Below are 22,153 nucleotides of genomic sequence, written 5' to 3'. Positions count from 1 at the left end.
GAGAGAGAGAGAGATTCAATTACAGTATATATTTACCTCCTCAGAAGCCGAAAACAAACATAGATCTCTTCAAGATCTGAGTCAATCTTTAAAGTAACGTACTGCCTGAGAAGCTCAGAGAAGCTATATACAGCTTGAATCCAACAGTCAGAACTTGAATCTAGGGGGTGTTGACATTTCATGATAGTACTGCGCAGAATTACAGATAAAGTTCCCCTTGACCCTGATTTGTCATACATCTCAGCAAGAATATTTAATATCATGCATTTGCCGGCTTTGAACTCTTCAACCCACTGTGGAGGATCTCCCATCCAAAGATTGTTGTTAAATGCAAGATCATTTGATCTAGAAAGATTTTTTTCCCTCAAACCAATTGATTCTCCAGGTATCTTAGCAAGAGAGACCGAGGCAGCACTTGAAGCCAAGTCAGATGTCCTGTGTGCAGGAAGCTGCTCAAGTAAGTCAGCTCTCAGTTCTTGAGGCAATTCTTGCAACACCGAGGGTTCTACTTGACTTAAAGATGCAGGCATAATATCAGTATTTCCAAGCTCTGATGTCAAAACTGCCACATCACAGGACCCTCCCACAGAAGACGGCATTGCTTGCTTTTCTACGACTGTATGCTGCATTGCATAAGTAGACATATTAACACTACGAGAGTAAAAGTTCCAAAGCAAAGATTTCAAATGCATGTAGATAGGAAAAAATTCAAATTTCAGGCAATGAAAACAGCAACTTTTTCGTTGCAATCCTATTCTGGAGGGAAAAGCAATTGCTTTGAAAAAAGAAACACTCATTACCTAAGAGAAGTCCATAAAATACCCTAATCTTCATTGAACTGTTTTTTTAATGGTGAAACAATTCACTTAACAGTTGCAAACAAAGAAAATAGAAGAAGGGATCCGGATATTTATGACCCCTCAAAACAAGACCGGAATGCTATCTAACTTAAACAGCCATGATATGTAACTACTAACTAGTAATATTAAAGTCTATCTGAAACTGCAGCACTTGATAAAGATGTTGCACATACTGGATGAAAGATCCTAAGTAGATAAAGATGCTATGAAGAAAAGAACTGCAGAAGAAAGAGCAGAAGTGAGAAAAAGATACCTTGGGTTCTGATACAATTTCATCCCGTAGACGCATATCATTGAAGAGATGTCTCTCACTCCCGTTATTTGTACCTAATAGATAAAACAACAAATCAACAAGGCACGAGAAAAAACATAACAGGATCGGCAAGATAGACAGGTTAGAGAGAGAAATACCATCTACTCGTTCATGTGATGCTGTTGCACTCAATTCTCGTTTATTGTTTGCAACAAAATCAACCAACTTGCCAGCATAGATCCCGTTTAATTCTGTAAAAATTTCTGGAGGAAGACTTTCAATAACTCCTAAATCAAGATGACATAAAGGTGGTGCTGCTGAAACCTGGTTCGCAGAAGTTTCACCACTAGACCGATGATTGTCTACTGCAGCTTGAATATGAAGTGAAGTTTCGCATAGCGGGCCTAAAGTTCGAGGAGTTCCCCGATCCTCACAATCTGTATGACAAATGCAATATTAAAATATAGATATGCTCACACAACTGATATATTATCAAAGACATTATCTTATATTACAAAGTAGTTGGACTGAGGTAGAAAATGCCAGAACATTATCCCATATTCTGAACATAGAGAGATACTAGTAAACAGTGTCAATGGTAGTAATCAACTAATCATACTATCATAACCTACAATTTAGCATGTCTAAAATAACATAGATTTTTGAAGTAATATTGACTACATAAACATTCAAGAAAAAACTTTTTCTAAAATCAATAAATATATATCACCTGCATGCTTCTTCTCCCCATCATCTATAGAATAAATATTGGATTGTTCTTCTGTACTTGCTTTGGCAGATTGTAGCCATGATTTAAAAGAGTTTTTTCCAAGTCCTACAAAATATGTAATAAAGAAGGAAAAAAATTATGAGCATTGACCACAGAGTTAAGGCTAAGAAAAATAACGAAAGATCATATAGAACACTTCCTGTCCAGCCAAAGGCAAAACATCTACAATTTATTATAAGATAAAGATATGTGTCTAAATTGCTTGAATGAAACCTAACTCGCACTCTATGCTGAAGTAAAATATCACACTAATGTCGTACGCACCTTGCTTTGAAGCATCTATGCTCTCAAGCTTGGAAACTTGCAAACCAATACCTCGAATCTCCTTGACATCTACACAAATTTTTAACAAGTTATTACCACATACAAATCATCATCCGCTGCTGCTACTAGAACTCAACATGAAACAAAGAAATCCTCATAGAAACAGAAATGTAAGAAATCCACTTAAACATATACAGATAGGGTTTAGGCATAAAAACAAACACACTATACAGTGACGCACACAAGACATGACACACCACCTACCCAACTATCATTAAGATTGCAATGCTTGTCCTAAACACCACTATATTTGCAAGTGAGACGCCCGCATAACCCTGTCAATAATCAAGTTCTCATTGCCCCTTAAACCCATGAGCACACCACTTCCTTCAAAGCCAAGAGCCACAAATTCATGTCTACAAACATCAGCGGCAATGCAATGGCATTTTCCACTTAACGGTTTCAAAAAGGTAGCTCTCACTAAGCGCATTATCTTAGTTATTTGAATATTTGAGTGCTTTAATGAAAATCCTAACAAAAAGAATGTAGTCCAAGAAAAGAAAATCCTTAGACCAACTAAATAGAATGCTTACATCAAAGTATCAAACAAAGAACCAATGAAACTCTCCAAGTCTCCAACTTTTAGCTCCCATAAAGTGCATAAAACTTCATTACAATCCTTGCATGTCTTCCGTTCATATTAAAACATAACTAATATTTGATCATCTAAGAAGTTAATTTACCTAAAGAGAAATGCCCAAAGAGCTGCTTTGTTATTCTCTGGAGCACTTCAACATCATCAGTAGCAACTGGAACCTGAAAGGAAATAGAAATTATATCATGGCCTCTATAAGTGGATGTTACCCATATGCAGCAAGAATTATGCATGAGCACAAATGCACAATCATGAATGTTGCCAATATTTGTGCATGGAAATAAAGAATCGTTACCGTTACAGAGTGACTCAAGTTTTCACAGTCTCCACATCCCATATACTTCACGGGCTCCTGTGCATCTTTTCTTCTTTTCTTAATCTATAAGAAAACATCACAAAGATGTCAACCTTAGTTCACAGCATATCCCTGTAGTACAACCATCCCTTCAAGAGAGATAAGAGAGAGGCATAATAAAGAAACTATCTCAACTTGATGTTTGAGCCACAAGCTAGATGTTTGGATCACAAATACTAGGACTATACCTTAAGGGTAAAAGTACGGCCCTGCACTGCACATCCTTGCAAGCGTAAAGAAACCTCCTTGCAAAGATTTGAAAGGAAGTGATGACTCTGAAAACGAAAAATCACATGTCAACTCTAACCAGCCTATATACAAAAGTGCTGTTAATAGATAACTTATTTCTGTTTGTACAGTGTATTAGAGTTCTTTACATCTTTCAAATCTCTGAATCTCACACCCCAATTCACTTCAGCACCAATAGATTTACTCTCCTGGACAACAGACCATAGGTCAAGAATAGGTCAGCAATGCTAAAATGATAATACATAAAACACAGCAAAAATAAAAACTGAAAATGACATGGTACCAAAACACACAAACTTAATCAGAGATTTTTTATTTTTTATTTTATTTTATGAAAAGCTCAGTAAAACAAGGTTTGCCCCCACATACACTTATACTACCAAATGATACATTTCTATAGATGAGAAGAAATTTGGTATCATCATCCTCACTCTGCGATGAGGAATTTTGAGTTCTAAGGTCCACAATGTAATGTCTGAAGAGCATTGAATTAGTATGATCTCTTAACTTTGTAAATGGTGCTACTGACTTGTAAATATACTATAGGATAGTTTTAGATGTAGTTATCAATAAAATTGACATTTACATGTCTTTCCAATGACCAGCACAGGTTTTCAGCCTCTCCAGAAAAAGCTAATAGTTTAATTTACTGGACTAGTAAGAGATCCATCAAATGCATGATTCTGTCTGTCATTTAATGTTGCAAAGTGAAAACAAAAAGAGTAAGAATTAGTACTGATGCTAAGACAGATTAGAGTACTGTGTTATACTTGATTAATGAAAAGAAATTGTTTAATATGAAAGAAATAGCATGCACCAAGGTTCAGATAGAAACCAAGCAAGGAGAACCAAGAATGTCTGCAGAGTTAAATGCAGAACAGGAATCTACGACACAGCTAAACATAGAACGTAAAACGAACTACAGGAAAAAAACAAAAACAAAAAAAGAACAAAAAGAAAAAGGAGAAAGAGGTAAAGAAGCCAACAAGTTATGCTATTTGCCAAACCTGAATCACCCCAACTAGCCGATTATCTATGCCTCTACTATGATTCCACAACATCTCCCCAGTTTTTATTCCGAAGTCCTTTTGAAGAGAATCCTGAATAAGCCAAGAAAACCCACATGCTTGAACATCTCCACATAATAATATCATAAAACTGCAAATTATTTTATTGGGATCAGAAGAATTCAGATTAAGACCTGATCCATGAACTACAAAATTAGAAAGGAAAGTTCTTCAAACCAGGGTGTTGCAACAAATAATCCAATTTAAAATCAAGTAAGCAGATGATTCTGGAAGTCATCATCAAACCTTTAAAACTTAACCGTCAGTAACAATGCTCCCAAATTAGTTGTTCTTATGTACCTCAACTGTCCCCATACAATTTCAATACCCTTTCTGACTCATGTATCAAACAAAAGCTTCATAAATTCCAATCCAGTTACGATGTAGGTTTGACACATACTTAAATCTATGACAGTCCAACTTATGACAAAATTAATAATACTATTAATAAGAAGAAGTTCATAGAAATAGACATACCTTAGGAATTGTGTGCAACTGTCCACACGTCAAAACATTTCGCTTCTTCAACTTCTCCTCTAAAACGTGCCCTATTCCTGGAAGCGTCTTGATGGGAAGTTCATGTAAATAATCATCCACCTAATATACAAAACATACAACTTAAGTAAGACAGACTGGCACATACAATTCAAGATGACAAGCACAACAATTGCAATAAACCACATTTCAACATGCATACCTTTTCGGGTGGAATGTTGCATTGACCATCTGGTTTAGCAGTTCTTGTTGCAAGGCGAGCCATGAGCATATTTCCAGCTATGCCAGCACTTGCACTGCATCCAGTAGTCTCAAAAATCTCTCGTCTTACAGTTGACGCTAACATATCTGTATCTACCCCTTCCAAGTATGTGACATCTAAAAATGCTTCATCACAGCTTACTGCCTAAATTCAACAATGTTCATACTAACAAGAACACAACTGAAGATATAGCATTAAGAAAATAAATAAAATAGGTTTGCAAAAGCGCACTTGTACTTTTCTGCAGTGCTTATGCAGAATGTCATAGAACTGATCAGCTACCTGCATAACCAATCATATGGCTCATAAAAATCCAACATGCCAACGTGAAAATACAAGAAACAAAGAAGATAACTAGCAGGAATTTAAAACATAAGACACTGATGTCCCCCAAGAACCTACCTCCTCATATGCTTCAAAATTATAAGGAAGAATGACAAGGTGTGGACAACGAGCCTTAGCATCTCTGACAAACATCCCAGCCCTCACTCCTGAAAAAACACATAAATAAATACTTGCAGACATAGCCAGTGAAAACAAAAGAATTACAGAGGAAAAAAACTGCAATGAACATTTGTTACCAAAACAGACCATAATCTCGAGCCGGATAGTTTGCAGATGAAATTTCAGCAGTGCCCTTTGGATTATCAGAATGACAAACAGCTACAGGTCTATCCTTAAGTTCAGGGCATTGTCTGATGACCACGGACACAAAAAAACAGTCCTACAGCATATTGACAAGTATTTTAGCAACACATAAAACTTCCAGCTACTAAGATCTTCAGTTTGTACATTCCAAAACCAATCAACTTGACAGTTGTAATTAATCCACCATTATAAAGGATAAAGCATGTTAGTCATGATTTTCGTATTAGCAACATCTTACTTCTGCAACCCTGAAGAAAAGAGGTTTTGATTTTAAAGAGTGATTGGTGTAGGAGCTAATATAATTATAATTCCAAGCAACGACTTTCCTTGACAGTTATATTACTGCAAAATATTTGAGAAAAGCTTGGCTTTGGAACCTCAGGTTTTTACAAAATGATCTTGTTAACAAAACTACCTATATATGGGAGTTGGGAGACAATGAAAGTGACGACAGTCAACAAACATCATAGGCAAGGGAAGATTGAATTTTAAAACGTAAAATAACAATTCAGATAAAACAGAACTGGAGTATAGTGTACCATACTACCATGTCAATATGTATAATGGGAGTTTTCGGAGAACTATCAGGAGCACAATGGTTAGAATCTATGTTGTCCAACCCTTTAGACGAACTAGGAAAACGCTTGCGATACCGATTTCTCCAGGTTCCTATAAAGTGCAGCCTGGAACTCTGCAGACCAAAACAAAATATTATCAAGGGCTACAGTAAGTACTTATACAGTATGACTAAATGACATTTAATATTAACCATTTACCTCTATAACAATATCCATCAAAAACATTAAATATATAACTCAATATAGGAAACTTCTCAAACCATATAGGTAATGCATCAGTACCATCTCAAAATGTTGGAACTACCCCTCTCATGCAATTTTCATGATTCCCTAAAAATAAGGAGTGTCTTAAAAGTTCTCGTTGGTTAGTATTTAAGCATAATGTTAGAATACAACAGCATAAACACACACGAATCTAAAATTCAAGAAATGAAAAGAACGATTATGTCTGTTATTCATGGATTATAAAACCCCCGACTTTAAAAACAAAAGGAATTAATAATTTTCTTCAAATACATGACGGCACAATGTTCCCTTAACAGTTTGAGCATAAAATGAATTTCGAAATAAGTACCTTAAAATAATTTTCCACAAAATTGGGATCCCCAAGAGTTGAATGACTTCGACTAGACCCAATATTTTCTGAGCTTGGTAAGCAGTTGCTGCTCACTGAAGCAGAGTGCTGGTGGGTACTAGATTTAAGTTCATCCTTTGTACTGACAATATCTTCTGCATCTGAAGTAGGCGATTCTTCTTGTTTAATTTCAGAATCATTTTCACCTGTATACGACTCCTTCCCAAATTGTTCATTGGTGTTTTCATATATCATATAATCAAATTCTCCACTACTTTCCAGTCGATGTTCAGTGGATCTGCATACTGACTTGTTACAATCTTCTAACCTGGGTCCTACTGAAGACATATCCCCACTTTCAGGTTTTACTTGATCATATGAATCTCTCAGATCATCATCAGAGTCCGGAATTATCTTTGGAGAAAAGAAGGCTGACAACCTTGGTTGGTTACAGGCAACCTGTTCAAGTTGGTAAGGAACCCCTGCAATCAGAAAAAAGTATTCCCTCATGACTAAGAAAATAGAAAGATGTCAAGTTGGTTCTTGCTCAAAAACCGAAAAAGAGGTTCATGACTATAAGTCTTCAAAGCATGACTAGTAATAGTGGATATAACATGACAGACACTCCAGCACCAACCATCCTCGAACAAATACCACCTACCTCAGTGTCTCTATGCTACTTTCAGTTGCATTTAACATTAATGTACAATGCATCAAGGCAAGTCCTGAATTAATTGGGACAGTTGAGCCATAAAAATGGTAGGTGAAAAGAATGTCCATGAACTTACAACTCAAGAGTTTGTTAGCCGCAACTGAATCCACAATCCAGTTAGGCTTCACAACTGGGAGCCCTCCGCTGAAAGACCTGGAACGGTATCAAAAACAGAAGTCAAATGTATTGGATAGTAACAAAGGAACAAAGAAATGTAACTTAATTCTCCATTTTAATAATCTGAAAGGAAAACAACACAAACCTCAGATTTTTTATTTTACTGTCAGGCAGATTACTGCAGATGATATGTGTAACATGACGTCTCGAAAAGTAATTCTCATATCTCCCACCATAATTCAACATGTAGGCTCTCAGTTCCTAAAACAGCATAACATCAACAACCAAAAGAAAACCCACAAGAAACAACACCTCACCATTGACTGCCAATAATGATTAAAAAAAAAAAAAGGAACCTCAACTCAATCATTCTCTACTACTGAGTTTCAATCCACATTAATGTTCAAACTCTCGGTGTACGCAATTGATTCAAAACTATATTTTTCCAATGAAACTTGCAGTACGATATTGATATCAATTCTCGGCAGCCAAATAACTCTCAGCAGTAAATAATTCAGACATTGAGAAAACTAAAACAAACCTGACTAGAAGGCACCGTGAAACCATCTACAAAAATCGAAACCCCACGAAAAACACTCTTCTCGGAACTCAAAGAACTCGAAGCTTCGGTATCAAACTGATTCTGAAGTTTCCGGTTCTTCTCCACCATGTAACTGCAACACACAACAAACAAAGCACCAATTCCAATCAGTTAAACCACAAAACCTCGATAAATTGGATAAAAATTCAAAATGCAAAAACTAGGGTTTGCAATCTCATGAATCTGAAATGAAAGGGGGAAGATTTACCTTCCGAAATCGGGAAATGGGGATCCCTGGAAGGAGGAGCGAGACGAGGAGAGAGAATTGGCGCCCCAAGAGACGCCTAGGTTTTTCTGATTGGTGCTACTCTTCGTTTTCTTGTTGCTGGAATTGTTGGAATTGAAGCTTCGCTTTGATTTTGAACCAGACGATTTGGAGGAATTCGAACTCATCTCTTTTGCCCCAAGAGAGAATTGGTACACTGGACTCTCATAGCCCTGCTTAATTTCTTCTTTCACAGTCCTGGACCATTGTAACTTGGCTTATTCTATTGTAAACCTTGACCCACGTTTGGTGCTGGTAAGACTAACGAGCATAAATAAACCAACAACACATCAACACCAAAGACATTTTACCTGCAGAAAACTAAAATACCAGATGAATGGATAGCATTTCAAAATACATCAAATCAAGCGTAAGATCCACACTTATGTTCAATTTCCTCATATGACATATCAACACCAAAAACCAGATGAATAGATATCATTCAGTTGGAAAATTCATCCATTAAAATGCACATAAATAATATGCACTAAATCAAATCAACTGGTCCTATAATTAAAACCAACCCATAATTATTGCCCAGGAAAACAAAAAGAAAAGAAAAAGGGAGGAGAAGAGAGAACGAATCAAACAATGATTCTGGAAAAAATTTACCATCTTACATCAACTGGGATTCCTCTCTAGATCCATCTTAGAGAGAAATTGATGAAAGCGGCAAATTGAGAGTTAGAGACTGGGTTTTATATGTGCCCAGACTCGTCGGGTCGGAGCGGGTAATTTCCGGGTTTTTTTTTTCTTTTTCCTTTTTTTTCCAAATTTCATCTCAATTGATACAGAGACGACATCGTTTTGTTGCTTGATACAGAGACCCATCGTTTTGTAGTTGATCGAGTTGAAAAACCCAGAGAGAGTAAAGCAACAATGGCGGCCCTGCAACTGAACGCTAAGCCCTTCACGCCCCCGCTTGTCTCTTCTCACCCAAGCTCCAAACACTCCTTCAAGCTCGCTAGGGTCAGCTGCTCCGCCGCTGTCGCCGCACCCTCGAAGCGCTACACAATCACCCTCCTTCCGGGCGATGGCATTGGCCCCGAGGTAATCTCAGTCGCCAAAAACGTCCTCAACCTCGCTGCCTCCATCGAAGGTTTCGATTTTCGCTCTCTTCATATTTTCAGTGTTTAGAAAATAAGGTGTTTATAGTTGCTTACATGATTCGAAACTAAGCGAACTATATGTAATGTATTAGGGATTGAGTTTAAATACCAAGAAATGCCTGTGGGTGGAAGTGCCTTGGATTTGACTGGAGTGCCGTTACCAGACGAGACCCTTTCGGCAGCTCTGCAATCCGATGCGGTTCTGCTTGGAGCAATTGGGGGGTACATACTCTTCTCCTTCACTTTGCCTTATTTTATAGCTTTGACTTATTCATGCTTTTGTAGTTTACTTTGGTTGAAATTTGGTCTTTTCTAAGGTACAAATGGGATAAAAACGAAAAGCATTTAAAACCAGAAACTGGGTTGCTTAAGCTTCGGGAAGGTCTTAAAGTGTTTGCGAATTTGAGGCCGGCAGTTGTTTTACCGCAGGTATGGTCTGCTATAATGGAAGTTTATCAAGAGCATAGGTGAAAGCATATATCAGTTTTTAACATGATATGGTTAGTTCATGAATAAGTTGTGCACCTTGTTAGATTTAGACTCTGTTTGAGCGTGGATTGACCACTTTTATGACCTCATATACGTAAATATTATTAAGGTATTTGTATATGCTATCTAACTGTTAATGGAGTAATCGAAGTTTGTACATTATTCATCTAATTTCTTAAAGCCAGTAGTCTACCTTTATATCAAACTTGTAGATGAAAGTAATTTCTATGTACTTTTTCAGTTGGTCGATGCCTCGACTTTGAAGAGAGAGGTCGCGGAAGGGGTTGACCTTATGGTTGTAAGAGAGCTCACTGGTGGTTAGTATACTAGATTTAAACTAGTAATCCAACTATTGAACAATTCTTATGCTAAACTTATGGTACTTGAACTAATGATGCCATTAATTTTTCTTGAAATAGGCATCTACTTTGGACAGCCAAGGGGTTTTGGCACCAATGAAAACGGTGAGGAGATTGGTTTCAATACCGAGGTGTATGCTGCCTATGAGGTAGTTTTCAGATTATTTTGCTAGATATATTTCTAATGGTTCCAGTCCATGGTTTCACACGGGATATTATAATTAGGGAAATTTTGTTTAAATCAAAATTTTCTCTCTGTATTCACTGAAGTCAATAAACTACCATTTTACCCTATTCATATAAATCCCAACTATTATACCTGAGCCTTTCTGTGTATATGGCTTAAATTCAATTTGCAGAGTTGGGATATAACGTAGTTAAAATTGACCTCTGCAGAAAGAAAAATGGGAGGATCATAAATTTAATTTCCTGTTTGGCCTTTCATTGACTTGTAGTATGGGTAAAAACTTCTATTAGGTAGCTTTGGGTTTATAACTTGATGCAGAGTAGCTTCTTTTTCTCAAAAACAGATATGCTTTAGTTCAGTTGTTTCTACAAGAAGTGGCTCACTGAGATCAATTAGGTTCATTCAGTTGAATGGGGAACTCTTACAAATTTCATCATTATATGATGCAGTAAGGAAGGAACAGTTGGTGAGAGTATGAGTTGGGTGGGTTTGGGGAGTGTTGAGAAATTAAGAAAGCAGTACAATTTTAGAAGAACCAAAGGGTTATCAGCTTGTGGAAGGGAGAATAAGAACGAGAGAGGCTTGTGGGAGAGGGAGGGGGGGGGGGGGGGGGGTGGGGTGGGCGCCTTCTTAATAATAAGATAAGACCTTTAATTTCTTGAAGACTTAAATATACATAAAGACACAGTCAAAGCCCTTGAGTACACACTACATACCTTGAAGATTTTAATAGACTCTTAAAGCACTAGGCTCATAATTATTCATTATAAAACTGAAATTAAGGTGACAAGGCCCTTAAACTACCATGGAGAGTGTCCTTTGGAACAACAAGGGTTGGGCTTAGCCTTAGGCTTGCAAAGAGGATATTTTTTTTTTCCAGCCAACATATGACTGCTCCATTATTTAAGTAAATGATATGTGGAACTTGTTTGATGAGTTTTGCTTGTCTAACTATAGTAGTTTGTAGTTGATTGTGAAATAATATTCATAAGCTGAGACTTTTCTAGAAAAACTATCATTAAATAGTCTCTTCTTGCCAGGTTGATCGTATTGCTCGAGTTGCATTTGAGACCGCTAGGAAGCGGCAGGGAAAGCTCTGCAGTGTTGACAAAGCAAATGTCTTGGAGGTACGATTTTGTTGGAAGAACACTCTTTATTTCTTTGCTCATTACTTGAATATAACATACAGAGGTTTACTTGTCAGGCCTGGGTTTCAATTTTTTCCAAACCAAAGCTGTGAGTGTGTCTTGTGCTTTTACTCCATTTTATGCTATAAGACAAGAGTCTTTTTTTTTTTTTTCTTTTTTTTGAAACTACGGTATCCGGAGCTATAAGACAAGAGTCTTATTTTTCAGATTGATGATGGCATAATGAATTACTTGTGCTAATTGTTCTCCTATAAAACAATACATTTTTCTTGTAGCAAGAGAAAATCCCAATGGTTTCAAAATTACAACAGATGTGAGTTATGTGGCTTGACTTGTTTTTGGCTCAGCTTTTGTCTTGATTTATGAAAAAAAACATTTAGTACTCATTTAGTACTTTTTTCTCATTTAGTACAGATGTCTATCTTTGTATTTTCCATTTGACCAAAAGAAGAAATAGTTTGACATTTCACACATAAAAACATTAATAGCAACAGGTTCAAATAAATTTATATTGAAATAACTGCTAAAAATGGATATATAGTTTGTGATGGCCTTTGGGCATGATAGTACATCATCCATTAGTACAAGGGGAGGAGGGTGAGCTATGTACTGACTAATTCTTTTGGAAGGGAAAAGGATATTGAACCTACCATCAGGATGTTGGTGGTCTGCGACTGTGTCTGAATGTTGAATTAACCATTCCCTGATATTCTTGGAAGGTGGAATGATTTAGACCCTTTTTTTTTTTTTGGATATAATACTTTAGATCCTTTGATAGGCTCACTTGTCATGTTATTAATTGATTGATACAGTCCATCTGATGACAGGTTTTCAATCTGATACTGCCTTTCAAGACCTATTAGCAAATGTATTGGGCAAAAGTATGTTTGTTTTTAGTTCTGATGATCTGTAGACTTTAAACTCAGGATTATGGACAATGTGTCCTGTGATTGTTTCAGTAAAGGAAATGTCAGATTTATCTTGACTAAAAAAATTATTAACTCGTGTATATATCTGTCCCTTCTTTCCTATCACAAATGGTCAAATTAAATGAGTTCATTACATTTCTTGTAGTATTGATATATTGTATTCAATGGGATATCCAGGCATCAATGTTTTGGAGAAAAAGAATCATGGAAATAGCCTCGGAATATCCTGATGTTGAACTCTCACACATGTATGTCGATAATGCTGCAATGCAACTTGTTCGTAATCCAAAACAGGTTCGTCGTTTGATATCAATCTTTCCTTTATTCTGTGACCGAAATATGGATGAATGGAGCAAAAATTTACAACTTTCCTAAATGAAAATTGATAATCTAACAATGTCTTCCCATGAACAATTGCAGTTTGATACAATTGTAACAAACAACATTTTTGGCGATATATTATCTGATGAGGCATCAATGATTACTGGAAGTATTGGGATGCTTCCATCTGCGAGTCTTGGAAAATCAGTAAGGGAACTGTCTTTCAATAGTTGAAATTTAGCTCTATATGTTCAGCTGTGTGAGGAATTTGTTTTTCTTGGAAGACCTTCTAGCCTTTGCCTTTTTATTTTGAATGTGTGGATTCTGTTTTATCTGAATACATTATAATTCCCATTGGCTCAGGGTCCTGGACTTTTTGAACCTATACATGGTTCGGCTCCTGATATTGCTGGACAGGTTAGTTTTCCTGCATATTGAGTTACTTGGTTCTTGGAGTACAACGCGGTTTAATATTAATATAATGGTCCAACATGCAGGATAAGGCAAACCCATTAGCAACGGTTCTCAGTGTTGCTATGCTTTTGAAGTACGGTCTAGGAGAAGAAAATGCTGCCCGGAGAATTGAGGCAGCAGTTTTAGATACCTTGGACCGGGGGTTTCGAACGGTTGACATCTATTCATCTGGAACGGTATGCTTTGTGTTTTCTATTATTTGTTCTTTTGAAGGTGTCTTATTTTGACTTGACTGACCATGATGGCTTACATTTGCTTTATACAGAAGTTGGTAGGATGCAAAGAAATGGGTGAAGAGGTATTGAAGTCGGTTGATTCTCGAGTTCCTTCTCCCATATGAAGTTAGTCCCGTGCCAATCTAACATGATCTGGAGAGTATGGAGCCATCCTGAGCAGAAACAATCTTCTTCCGACGAAAGTTTTTTCCTCTTCTTTTTTCTTTTCTATTTTTGTAATATTTTTTTGATAATTTGAAAGGACTGTTTTATCGCTTTTCGATTTGCAGCTCCATTTGCTTGAGGTGAAATAAACCATTTTCATTTGTGCCAGGAATGTGCTTGCTTTTTATCTTTTGGTTTGGTGCTTACAATTATCAGGGTCATGGAGGATTGTTGTAACATGGAAATGTTGTCACTTGTAAGATAATTACATGGAAAAGAACTCTGGCTAAAACACTATTTTTTTTTATGAACATGCCTGATCCCCGGCACTCGAGTTGATAAGCCGTTATGTCACAACAATGTCTGTCAAAATACTGCAAATAATGTTGTAGATGAGCTCAATATAGTTCAGGGCTCAATATGTTGTAGATGAGCTCAATATAGTTCAGGGCTTCAGGGCTTCAGGTTCATTTTGGTATTACAATTTTTGGTCAAGGAATCAATTTCTGATTACAAGGTGAGATCACACCTATTCCGATTTTATCATGTTTAAGTAAACGCAAGAATTATCTTATGTCAAAATCATTCTCACTTTTTAATTTCATTCTAAAGTAAGTTTCCAAACACAATTATGCGTAAGTGAATGCTATTTAAATGCTGTTTATAGTACAAATTATGAAGTCCACGCCACAATTATTTGGGGTGTTGCTAATACATATACCTAGTAAAGCAAAACCCACCTTCTCTCGCTTGAGTCCGCAAAAGCTCCTACCCCAGTGAGGAACGAGGAACTGAGACTTGGTTGGTCATGGATATCTCTCTTTTTGTTCTTTCATTTGTTTAATTTCTTAGTTGAGGGCATGGGTAGTGTGTTTTGTTTTGCTCTGAATTCAATTTGCTTATCCAAGACACAAGATTAGGTAGGATTTCCCGCCACATTTGCTCTCTGAGGAGGATCGAACAAGATGCTGTGGGTGGACAAGTACAGACCCAAAACCCTAGACCAGGCAATGGTCCACCAAGACATCGCCCAAAACCTCAAGAAACTTGTACAATTTCTCTACCTCTATCTCTTCAATTCCCTAAATTCTTATGCTGTTCTTTCTTAATTAGGTTTTGGTTTTGGTGCAGGTTGCGGAGCGGGACTGCCCCCATTTGCTGTTCTACGGGCCTCCTGGCTCCGGCAAGAAAACCCTAATCATCGCCCTTATTCGTCAGATTTTCGGACCCAGCGCCGACAAGGTCTTCCCAATCTTTCTCTTTTACCTCTAGTCTTTAAAACATCTCACTTTTGTACATTGTCATGTTTTTGAGTTGCGGTTGTGATTCTGGTTACTGCAGGTAAAGGTGGAAAACAAGACATGGAAAGTTGATGTAAGTTTTTTCAACCTCTGTCTTTCCAATTTGAGGAACATAACAAAGGATTATATTATTTTAGTAGCTGGATGCAAATTTCTTTTGCGATTAGTCTAGTGGTATTTTCTCTTCACTGTTTGGCAAGGTCCTAGTTTGAATTTCATTTCCCGTAATATTATTATTCAAAAATTACATGTTTTGGATCTCTGAAAGTATTTGTTCATATATCGAATGTCATCGGTTATGGTTTACAAAAGATATCTGATTTTTGTAATATCCTCCTTGTTTCACCTTAAACCCGTTGACATGCAGTGTTGCATCTTCTAGCACCTTTTGACTGGTATTTGGTGCATCATGCAGTTGCGTATTCATATACTCGTATTTAATTACATTTTTTCTCTGGATATCTTAGGCTGGGAGTAGAACCATTGACATCGAGCTGACTACATTATCAAGCAACAATCACTTTGAACTAAACCCCAGTGATGCAGGCTTTCAGGACAGATACATTGTTCAAGAGATCATTAAGGAAATTGCTAAAAATAGACCCTTTGACACAAAAGGAAAAAAGGGATATCAAAGTAAGTTTGAATCCTTTTACTTGTTGTGAATGAAGTTGTCTGATGTGTTCTAGAGGACTGTGATTTGTATGTCCTTAAACAGTACGCAGCTGGGTTTCTATTTCTTTTCGTTGAATGAATTACTTGTTTCTTTATGTTGTTTTCTCATCCTTTTCAAGTTCTTTGAAACTGGGTTTCTTTTATTCATCACTACAAAATGAATAGGAACTTATCACTACTATATGAGCAAGTTGTATTTGCTTAAGCGTCAAACTCTTATATTCTGATACCACATCCTCTTGATTTTTTATGTCAGTCTTGGTGTTGAATGAAGTTGACAAACTTTCCAGAGAAGCACAGTATTCTCTTCGAAGAACTATGGAGAAATATAGTGCTTATTGCCGCCTAATACTATGCTGTAACAGTTCTTCAAAGGTTACTGAAGCAATCCGATCACGGTGTCTAAATGTGCGAATAAATGCACCAACAGACGAACAGGTTGGGGTCGCTGGCTTTTAACTTGTACATTTGATTGTGCAAAATAAAAGGTCATCATGTATGTTGACATCTTTGGTTAATCATACCTGAGTTACTGAATTATTGTGAAATGTTCTGGGTCAGATTGTTAAGGCACTGGAGTTCATTGGAAAGAAAGAAGGGCTTCAACTTCCTTCTGGATTTGCTGCCCGTCTAGCTGAAAAATCAAACAGGAACTTAAGGAGAGCTATATTGTCTCTAGAAACTTGTCATGTTCAACAGTTGAGTGCCTTAGTTCTTCTTATTCATCGACCAGTTACTTTCCAATGTCTTTTTTTCATGCACATCATGTAGACATGGCATAGTTCTGATAGCTTTGCAATTCCTGTGTGACATTGATGTGGTTGTAGGTATCCCTTTACAAGCAACCAAATAATTCCTTCGATGGATTGGGAGGAATATGTTTCAGAAATAGCCTCTGATATAATGAAGGAGCAGAGTCCGAAAAGGTTTGTGACATCCTACAATAATCATCTATGTTTCAGCAGTTCTGTTAGTTTGAATTATATCTTTCTTTAGTTCTATGACCGAATTTAACTCAGAAGACTGACAAAGTTATGTTATCCCATAGGCAGACGTACCATCTGTCTAGTGGCAGCAAACAACATACACTAAAAACTATCTCAATTTAATTTTTATTCAGGATTTTTATGTGATTTTAAAGAAGAACAAAAGTTTATTAGAACAGATGAAATGTACACTAGTAGTAGTAGTAGTAAGGGACTATGTTCTAGAGCTGACCAAAATTCAACAAAAGAAAAAGAAAAGGAAAATCTAAAACTCAAAGAGAAAAGAAAAAATGAAACAATGAGACAGCCTCATGTCACAAAGCTAGCAGATTTATCATAATAGAAGAAAAGAATAAGCCCTGACCGATGCACCTTAAGCAGGCCATAATTGCACTCAATCCCAAAGCCCTTCCACTTCCAGCCGCTCATAATCAAATAGCATTGGTGTAAGAGAAACAAAGAAGGTTTTCCATTTTCTAAGAGTAGTGGAGAGGCAAAAGATCATAACTAGTTGGGGTCTCTTGCAGTAAACAGATGAGAATGGAGTGCTTTCTCTGGGAAATTTATTGATAGGAAAGAAGGGCTGTTAGGAAAACCGTTTTGGAAGTTCCCATTTTAGCAAACTCTGTGTTGTGCTCAACTGCTCAACCATTAGGAGCAAGTGTGCTGTCCAATCTAATGCATAGAATGCTAATAATATTATACCGTAGTTCGTTTAGTGTCATTTAGAATTGTGTAATGTTTCTTCTTTTCCTAATCGGTTGGCCTAGATTTTGGGTGTGTCTGACTTGATGAATTGTTGGGTTATATGGAGCTCTCAGATTTTAAGCCCTGTTTTATGAGATCATTAACGTCTCTTAGTGATCATTGTATAGAAGATCATTATGACAAATACAAAAGTGGATGTTTGTTCCTTTGTGAATCTATTTCCTCTTTTCTATGATTTGATAAATGATCTTTATTCATTAAGATGCTCAGGTAAGTGAGAAGAAAAATTCTATGCATGTTTATCTCCACACTTCTGTTTTGTAAAACGAAAGGGGAAAGTTTTTATCTTTTCATTTTATTTATTCTATAGTTTTCATTTGTTTGCATTGTCTCCTTGGAATGCGAATTTTCCTTTCTTTCAGCGATTCCAGTGGTATGTATTTGTCCTTTGAATTGCAATATTCTTTAGCTACTGTAGAATTACTTGAATATGGGGACTGACCGACCGACCGAGTGATTTATGAATTAACCAGACATGACCCTTTGTTTCTCAAAATGTTTCTTATTGTCATACATTCACCACAAGAGGTTAAATTAATTGCATGGGAATTGGACTAGCAGGATCATGTTGACCGTAATCTTATATCACATAAAAGCAAAAGGGAATTCTGTATTCTTGTTTTTTGAAAACTTGTAATCAGTTCATGATTTCGAAATTTGAAGTTCTTCCATTTCTTTTTTCTAACTATATAGATGATTAATGATCCATTTTCTCTCATACCTCTGCTTGTCTTTGCTTTAGGCTTTATGCGGTGCGCCAAAAGTTGTATGAGCTTCTTGTTAACTGTATCTCCCCTGAGATCATTCTTAAGGTACATATTTTTACTATTGTTTTCTACAATTTCTGGTTTTGCCTCCTTACTTAGGGCATTATCATGTATTAGCAAAAGTTTTATGAGCTACTTCTTAATCTTATTCCTGTAGACATTGTTGAGAAGGTTAGATAATTCGTTTATTATTATTTTTCTACAAAGTTTTTCAGAAGTTGATTTGGACTCATCTTTGCTGTTGTCTCAGAGGCTGCTTTATGAGTTATTGAAGAAATTGGATGCAGAATTGAAGCATGAGGTCAGCCATTGGGCAGCATATTATGTAAGTTACTAATCAGTTCCCTATCAGTAAGCAATGTGTTTGTGTGTTACAACTTACATGTGGGTTTCCCTTTTTTTGTGTTTAAGGGCTGTTATTTTTTCTTTAAGTGGACAACTTGTTTTTATATTGTTAATTAAAGTCCTATTTCTTTAAAAAAAAAATGAAATTATTATGTCAGTACTTGCTGAAAGAAATTTGAAAATTACCATGTCAACGTGCATACTTGCTAGGTCCATCTCTGACAGCTTTTAGTTTGCATTATATTTCAGTCAAGTCTCAACAGAAATTTCATTAAATCAGGTTTTATATATTTCGATTTGTATCCTCTCTGATCTCTGTGAGTTTACATTCTGTTAGACTTTGATGTGAGTTATTCCATTCAGAAGTCAAAATAAACTCATCAAACTAAGAGAATCTCTTCACAGAACACCAGGAAATACCGAGGTTGTGGAACTACAATCTCTTCCACTACTGAATGATGGGTCCAACAATCTTCCCAATCCCCTAGCATTATGAAGAAAAACATTGAAAACCCCTTCTTTCTTTCCATCTCTCTAAAACACCTGGCCCTTCAATATTCTTATCACTCTAGAAAGAGTGATATGGTCTCACAATCTCCTTGGAGTGGGACTTCCTCACTCTCCTACTGGGGTGGTATGCTTGCCAGCAAGCGCCTGGCCCCTCTACTTGCCCTCTGATTCATTGGGCCCAAAAACTCTATATCACTATATGCATTCACAGCAATAGCTTTTCAGTAATTAGTTTGTGTTATTTGTAAGCAATCATCCATTTCATTGCTGTAGCCAACAAGGCTTACTAGTAATCTATCATCTAGTAGGATTAGGATTAGTTATTCCTTCCATATTGGGAAAAATTGCAGTTGCCTATTAATCTTCCATCAATAGGCATCCAATTCATAATGTTGTCTCCTAAGAATAAGAATTATATATGGTCATCAATCCTGATGGATATGGTACTAGGTTAAGGTTGTGGTTGGGCTTGGATAATAAAGGTTATTTGTTGTTGGAATACAAGGGATAAGGAAAATGTATAAAGTATAACAGCAACAATCCTTTTCATATACAGTCGTCCATATCTTTTAAAAAATGCAGAAGATCAACGCTGGCCGTTGGATTATCTTAAAGAAAACTTCAAAGGATGTGATCCTCTATATCCATATACTTGTCTTCAACAGTTCAACCCCTCCATCTCGACTCAGCCGCTGACTCCTAAAGCCAACCCGGCAACGACTCAAACTCCTCCACCTCCTCCTCCTCGAAATCCACTCATAATTCGACTCAGACTTTACATCGAGCAGGTAGCAGGCATATTTCTGGACCCAAATATCAACCCCTTCATCACCACTCAAAACATTCCTGGCCACTTTACCCAGCTCCATGCCGCTAAACCTCTGACGTCAAAGCCAGAAACGGCAAAACCCTCTCCAGAATCATTTTTCTTCTTTTAATCGTTGCATGTACTGACTGAGGGGTTGAATTGATGATTGTGGGGATGATGGCAGTGCATTGAGTCAAGATGGAGGGGATTAAGACGAATATATGGATATAGAGGATCACATCCGTTGAAGTTATTTTAAGATGATCTAACGGCCAGTGTTGATCATCCGCATTTTTGAAAAGATAAGGACGTCCGTATCTGAAAAGGATTGCTTTCTGTACAGTAAATTGGTAACAGTCATAGATAGAATAAGGTTGGTCATGGGATTATAGCAGAAATGGAGTTCTTGGCTACTCATCAATTTGTCCAATAAATGAGATGAGTGCATTATACTTGAGTAGCAGACTTGCACGTTCATTGTCTAGAGCATGGTAGTGAATATCAGCTTGGGAACATAGTAGTTATGATTTGATTTATTCAGTAGTCAAATGTGATATATTGTCATTTACTCTTTTCTTTTTATAATTCTTTTTTTATTTACAGGAACATAGGATGCGTCTTGGGCAGAAAGCCATATTTCACCTCGAAGGTACTTTACATTTTTTGATGATGTGTGAGATAATGAGTAGAATGAGGAAACAATAGAAATTGCAAAGTTACTTGGTTGAATATAAAATGTGTTTCATTTTCGGTTTTTAAGTGCTTTTAGTTAAAATCTGGTTTAACTTCTTATTGACCCAACAACAAAAAATCAAAATTTTGTCAAACAGACCTCTTATTTTCTGTACATATGGACCTAGAGCTTAGCCATTCAGATAAACTTAATCTGCTAGAGTAACCCACTTATTCTTCCATTTTTTGGGGAGTTTTATTTTTTTTACCATCATCATTGAATGGGATTAGATAATTACTGCATCCTCTTAGCCTATGCTCTTCAGGCACGTATAATGGCATTGGTGTCGGTCTTTAATAGTATTTCTGGATCATTTTTCTTTTCAGCGTTCGTGGCCAAGTTCATGAGTATTTACAAGGCTTTCCTCATTGCAGCGTTTGGCTAAACATCAGGATAGCATGTTTTCCTTTAATCTAAAATGTGAGTTTTCTGTCCAACCAGTGGCAGTAAATTGTGCACCAGTTTCATTGTTTTATCATTTCAGTAGATATACAGTCATGGAAAGATGTGAATTCCTACAAGATAAAACTGTGTATTGGTTTTATCTCTCTATGCACTTTCTCTTTTTTGGCTCAGTTTGTAAAGTGCGTTTTCTTTTTCAAAATTAGATGACTGAGGCCCAGTCAACTCCCCTACATAACTGTTGGCGCCACAGGGCTTCGCGGTCATCTTTTTATTTATTCAGTTATTGTTTCTTTTTTAAGAAAATGACCACTTCACAGCTTAGTTTTCGAATTGCCCGGCACTATATCTCTCTTTCCTCCTTACTGAAACACTTCGCCAATCCAAGCATGAGCAGTTGTTATATCAACCAGATGAATTCTTTGATTGAACCCCTCCACCACCGTCCATCAACTAGTGCAATTTTCTTTCGAACAAAGTAGGAAAAGCTGAACGAGAAGCAGGTAAGAGATGCAGCATGCTAATTAAGGTTCCATACGTTTGGATTGATAACACGTGTATTATGTGGAGGGAAGAATTTTAAGAAACAATACATGAAGTATGAGCCAACGAGAATTAAGGAGAATTTACTTTCTAAAACAATGAACATTGTCCTTGACTTCACAAACCTGACACTTTTGGTACATGTCAAGGAAGATGAAATGGACAGTCTTGTTG

General features: G+C 36.7%; 3 protein-coding genes across 3 annotated transcripts in view; 2 read left to right on the top strand and 1 right to left on the bottom strand.

The window, feature by feature from the left end:
- LOC101300216 (DNA repair protein REV1-like) overlaps nt 1-8,989 on the bottom strand; it is an 11,167-nt gene extending 2,178 nt beyond the window's left edge. Inside the window, exons 1-21 of the mRNA XM_004292048.1 lie at nt 8,689-8,989; nt 8,421-8,553; nt 8,025-8,140; nt 7,839-7,915; nt 7,051-7,532; nt 6,446-6,589; nt 5,842-5,974; nt 5,653-5,741; nt 5,482-5,532; nt 5,191-5,394; nt 4,971-5,090; nt 4,434-4,526; nt 3,555-3,614; nt 3,366-3,452; nt 3,118-3,201; nt 2,911-2,983; nt 2,168-2,236; nt 1,844-1,948; nt 1,272-1,517; nt 1,114-1,187; nt 37-623 (exon numbers count right to left, since the gene is read on the bottom strand). Coding sequence (XP_004292096.1) covers nt 37-623; nt 1,114-1,187; nt 1,272-1,517; nt 1,844-1,948; nt 2,168-2,236; nt 2,911-2,983; nt 3,118-3,201; nt 3,366-3,452; nt 3,555-3,614; nt 4,434-4,526; nt 4,971-5,090; nt 5,191-5,394; nt 5,482-5,532; nt 5,653-5,741; nt 5,842-5,974; nt 6,446-6,589; nt 7,051-7,532; nt 7,839-7,915; nt 8,025-8,140; nt 8,421-8,553; nt 8,689-8,873 — 3,212 coding nt within the window. The 5' untranslated portion in view covers nt 8,874-8,989. The remainder of the gene's footprint in view (nt 1-36; nt 624-1,113; nt 1,188-1,271; nt 1,518-1,843; nt 1,949-2,167; nt 2,237-2,910; nt 2,984-3,117; nt 3,202-3,365; nt 3,453-3,554; nt 3,615-4,433; nt 4,527-4,970; nt 5,091-5,190; nt 5,395-5,481; nt 5,533-5,652; nt 5,742-5,841; nt 5,975-6,445; nt 6,590-7,050; nt 7,533-7,838; nt 7,916-8,024; nt 8,141-8,420; nt 8,554-8,688) is intronic.
- Nucleotides 8,990-9,397: 408 nt separating this feature from the next.
- Nucleotides 9,398-14,308, top strand: LOC101300405 (3-isopropylmalate dehydrogenase 2, chloroplastic-like). The gene is made up of 11 exons (XM_004289706.1): nt 9,398-9,844; nt 9,947-10,076; nt 10,172-10,283; nt 10,585-10,660; nt 10,763-10,851; nt 11,930-12,016; nt 13,144-13,260; nt 13,387-13,494; nt 13,651-13,704; nt 13,785-13,937; nt 14,027-14,308. The coding sequence occupies exons 1-11, from the start codon at nt 9,625-9,627 to the stop codon at nt 14,099-14,101; spliced, it is 1,221 nt and encodes a 406-aa protein (XP_004289754.1). The 5' UTR covers nt 9,398-9,624; the 3' UTR covers nt 14,102-14,308.
- A 264-nt stretch (nt 14,309-14,572) lies between these two features.
- LOC101300110 (replication factor C subunit 3-like) lies at nt 14,573-21,718 on the top strand. The gene is made up of 11 exons (XM_004289705.1): nt 14,573-15,190; nt 15,273-15,383; nt 15,483-15,515; nt 15,910-16,078; nt 16,374-16,555; nt 16,679-16,815; nt 16,945-17,043; nt 18,614-18,683; nt 18,889-18,963; nt 20,905-20,950; nt 21,361-21,718. Exons 1-11 carry the CDS (start codon nt 15,107-15,109, stop codon nt 21,417-21,419), a joined length of 1,065 nt encoding a protein of 354 aa, XP_004289753.1. The 5' UTR covers nt 14,573-15,106; the 3' UTR covers nt 21,420-21,718.
- The last annotated feature ends 435 nt before the right edge of the window (nt 21,719-22,153 follow it).

This window comes from Fragaria vesca, linkage group LG2 (assembly GCF_000184155.1).
Source record: "Fragaria vesca subsp. vesca linkage group LG2, FraVesHawaii_1.0, whole genome shotgun sequence".
Classification (NCBI taxonomy): Eukaryota; Viridiplantae; Streptophyta; class Magnoliopsida; order Rosales; family Rosaceae; genus Fragaria; species Fragaria vesca.
The sequence above is the reverse complement of the archived record's forward strand: the minus strand, read 5'-3'. Positions and strand labels throughout refer to the sequence as shown.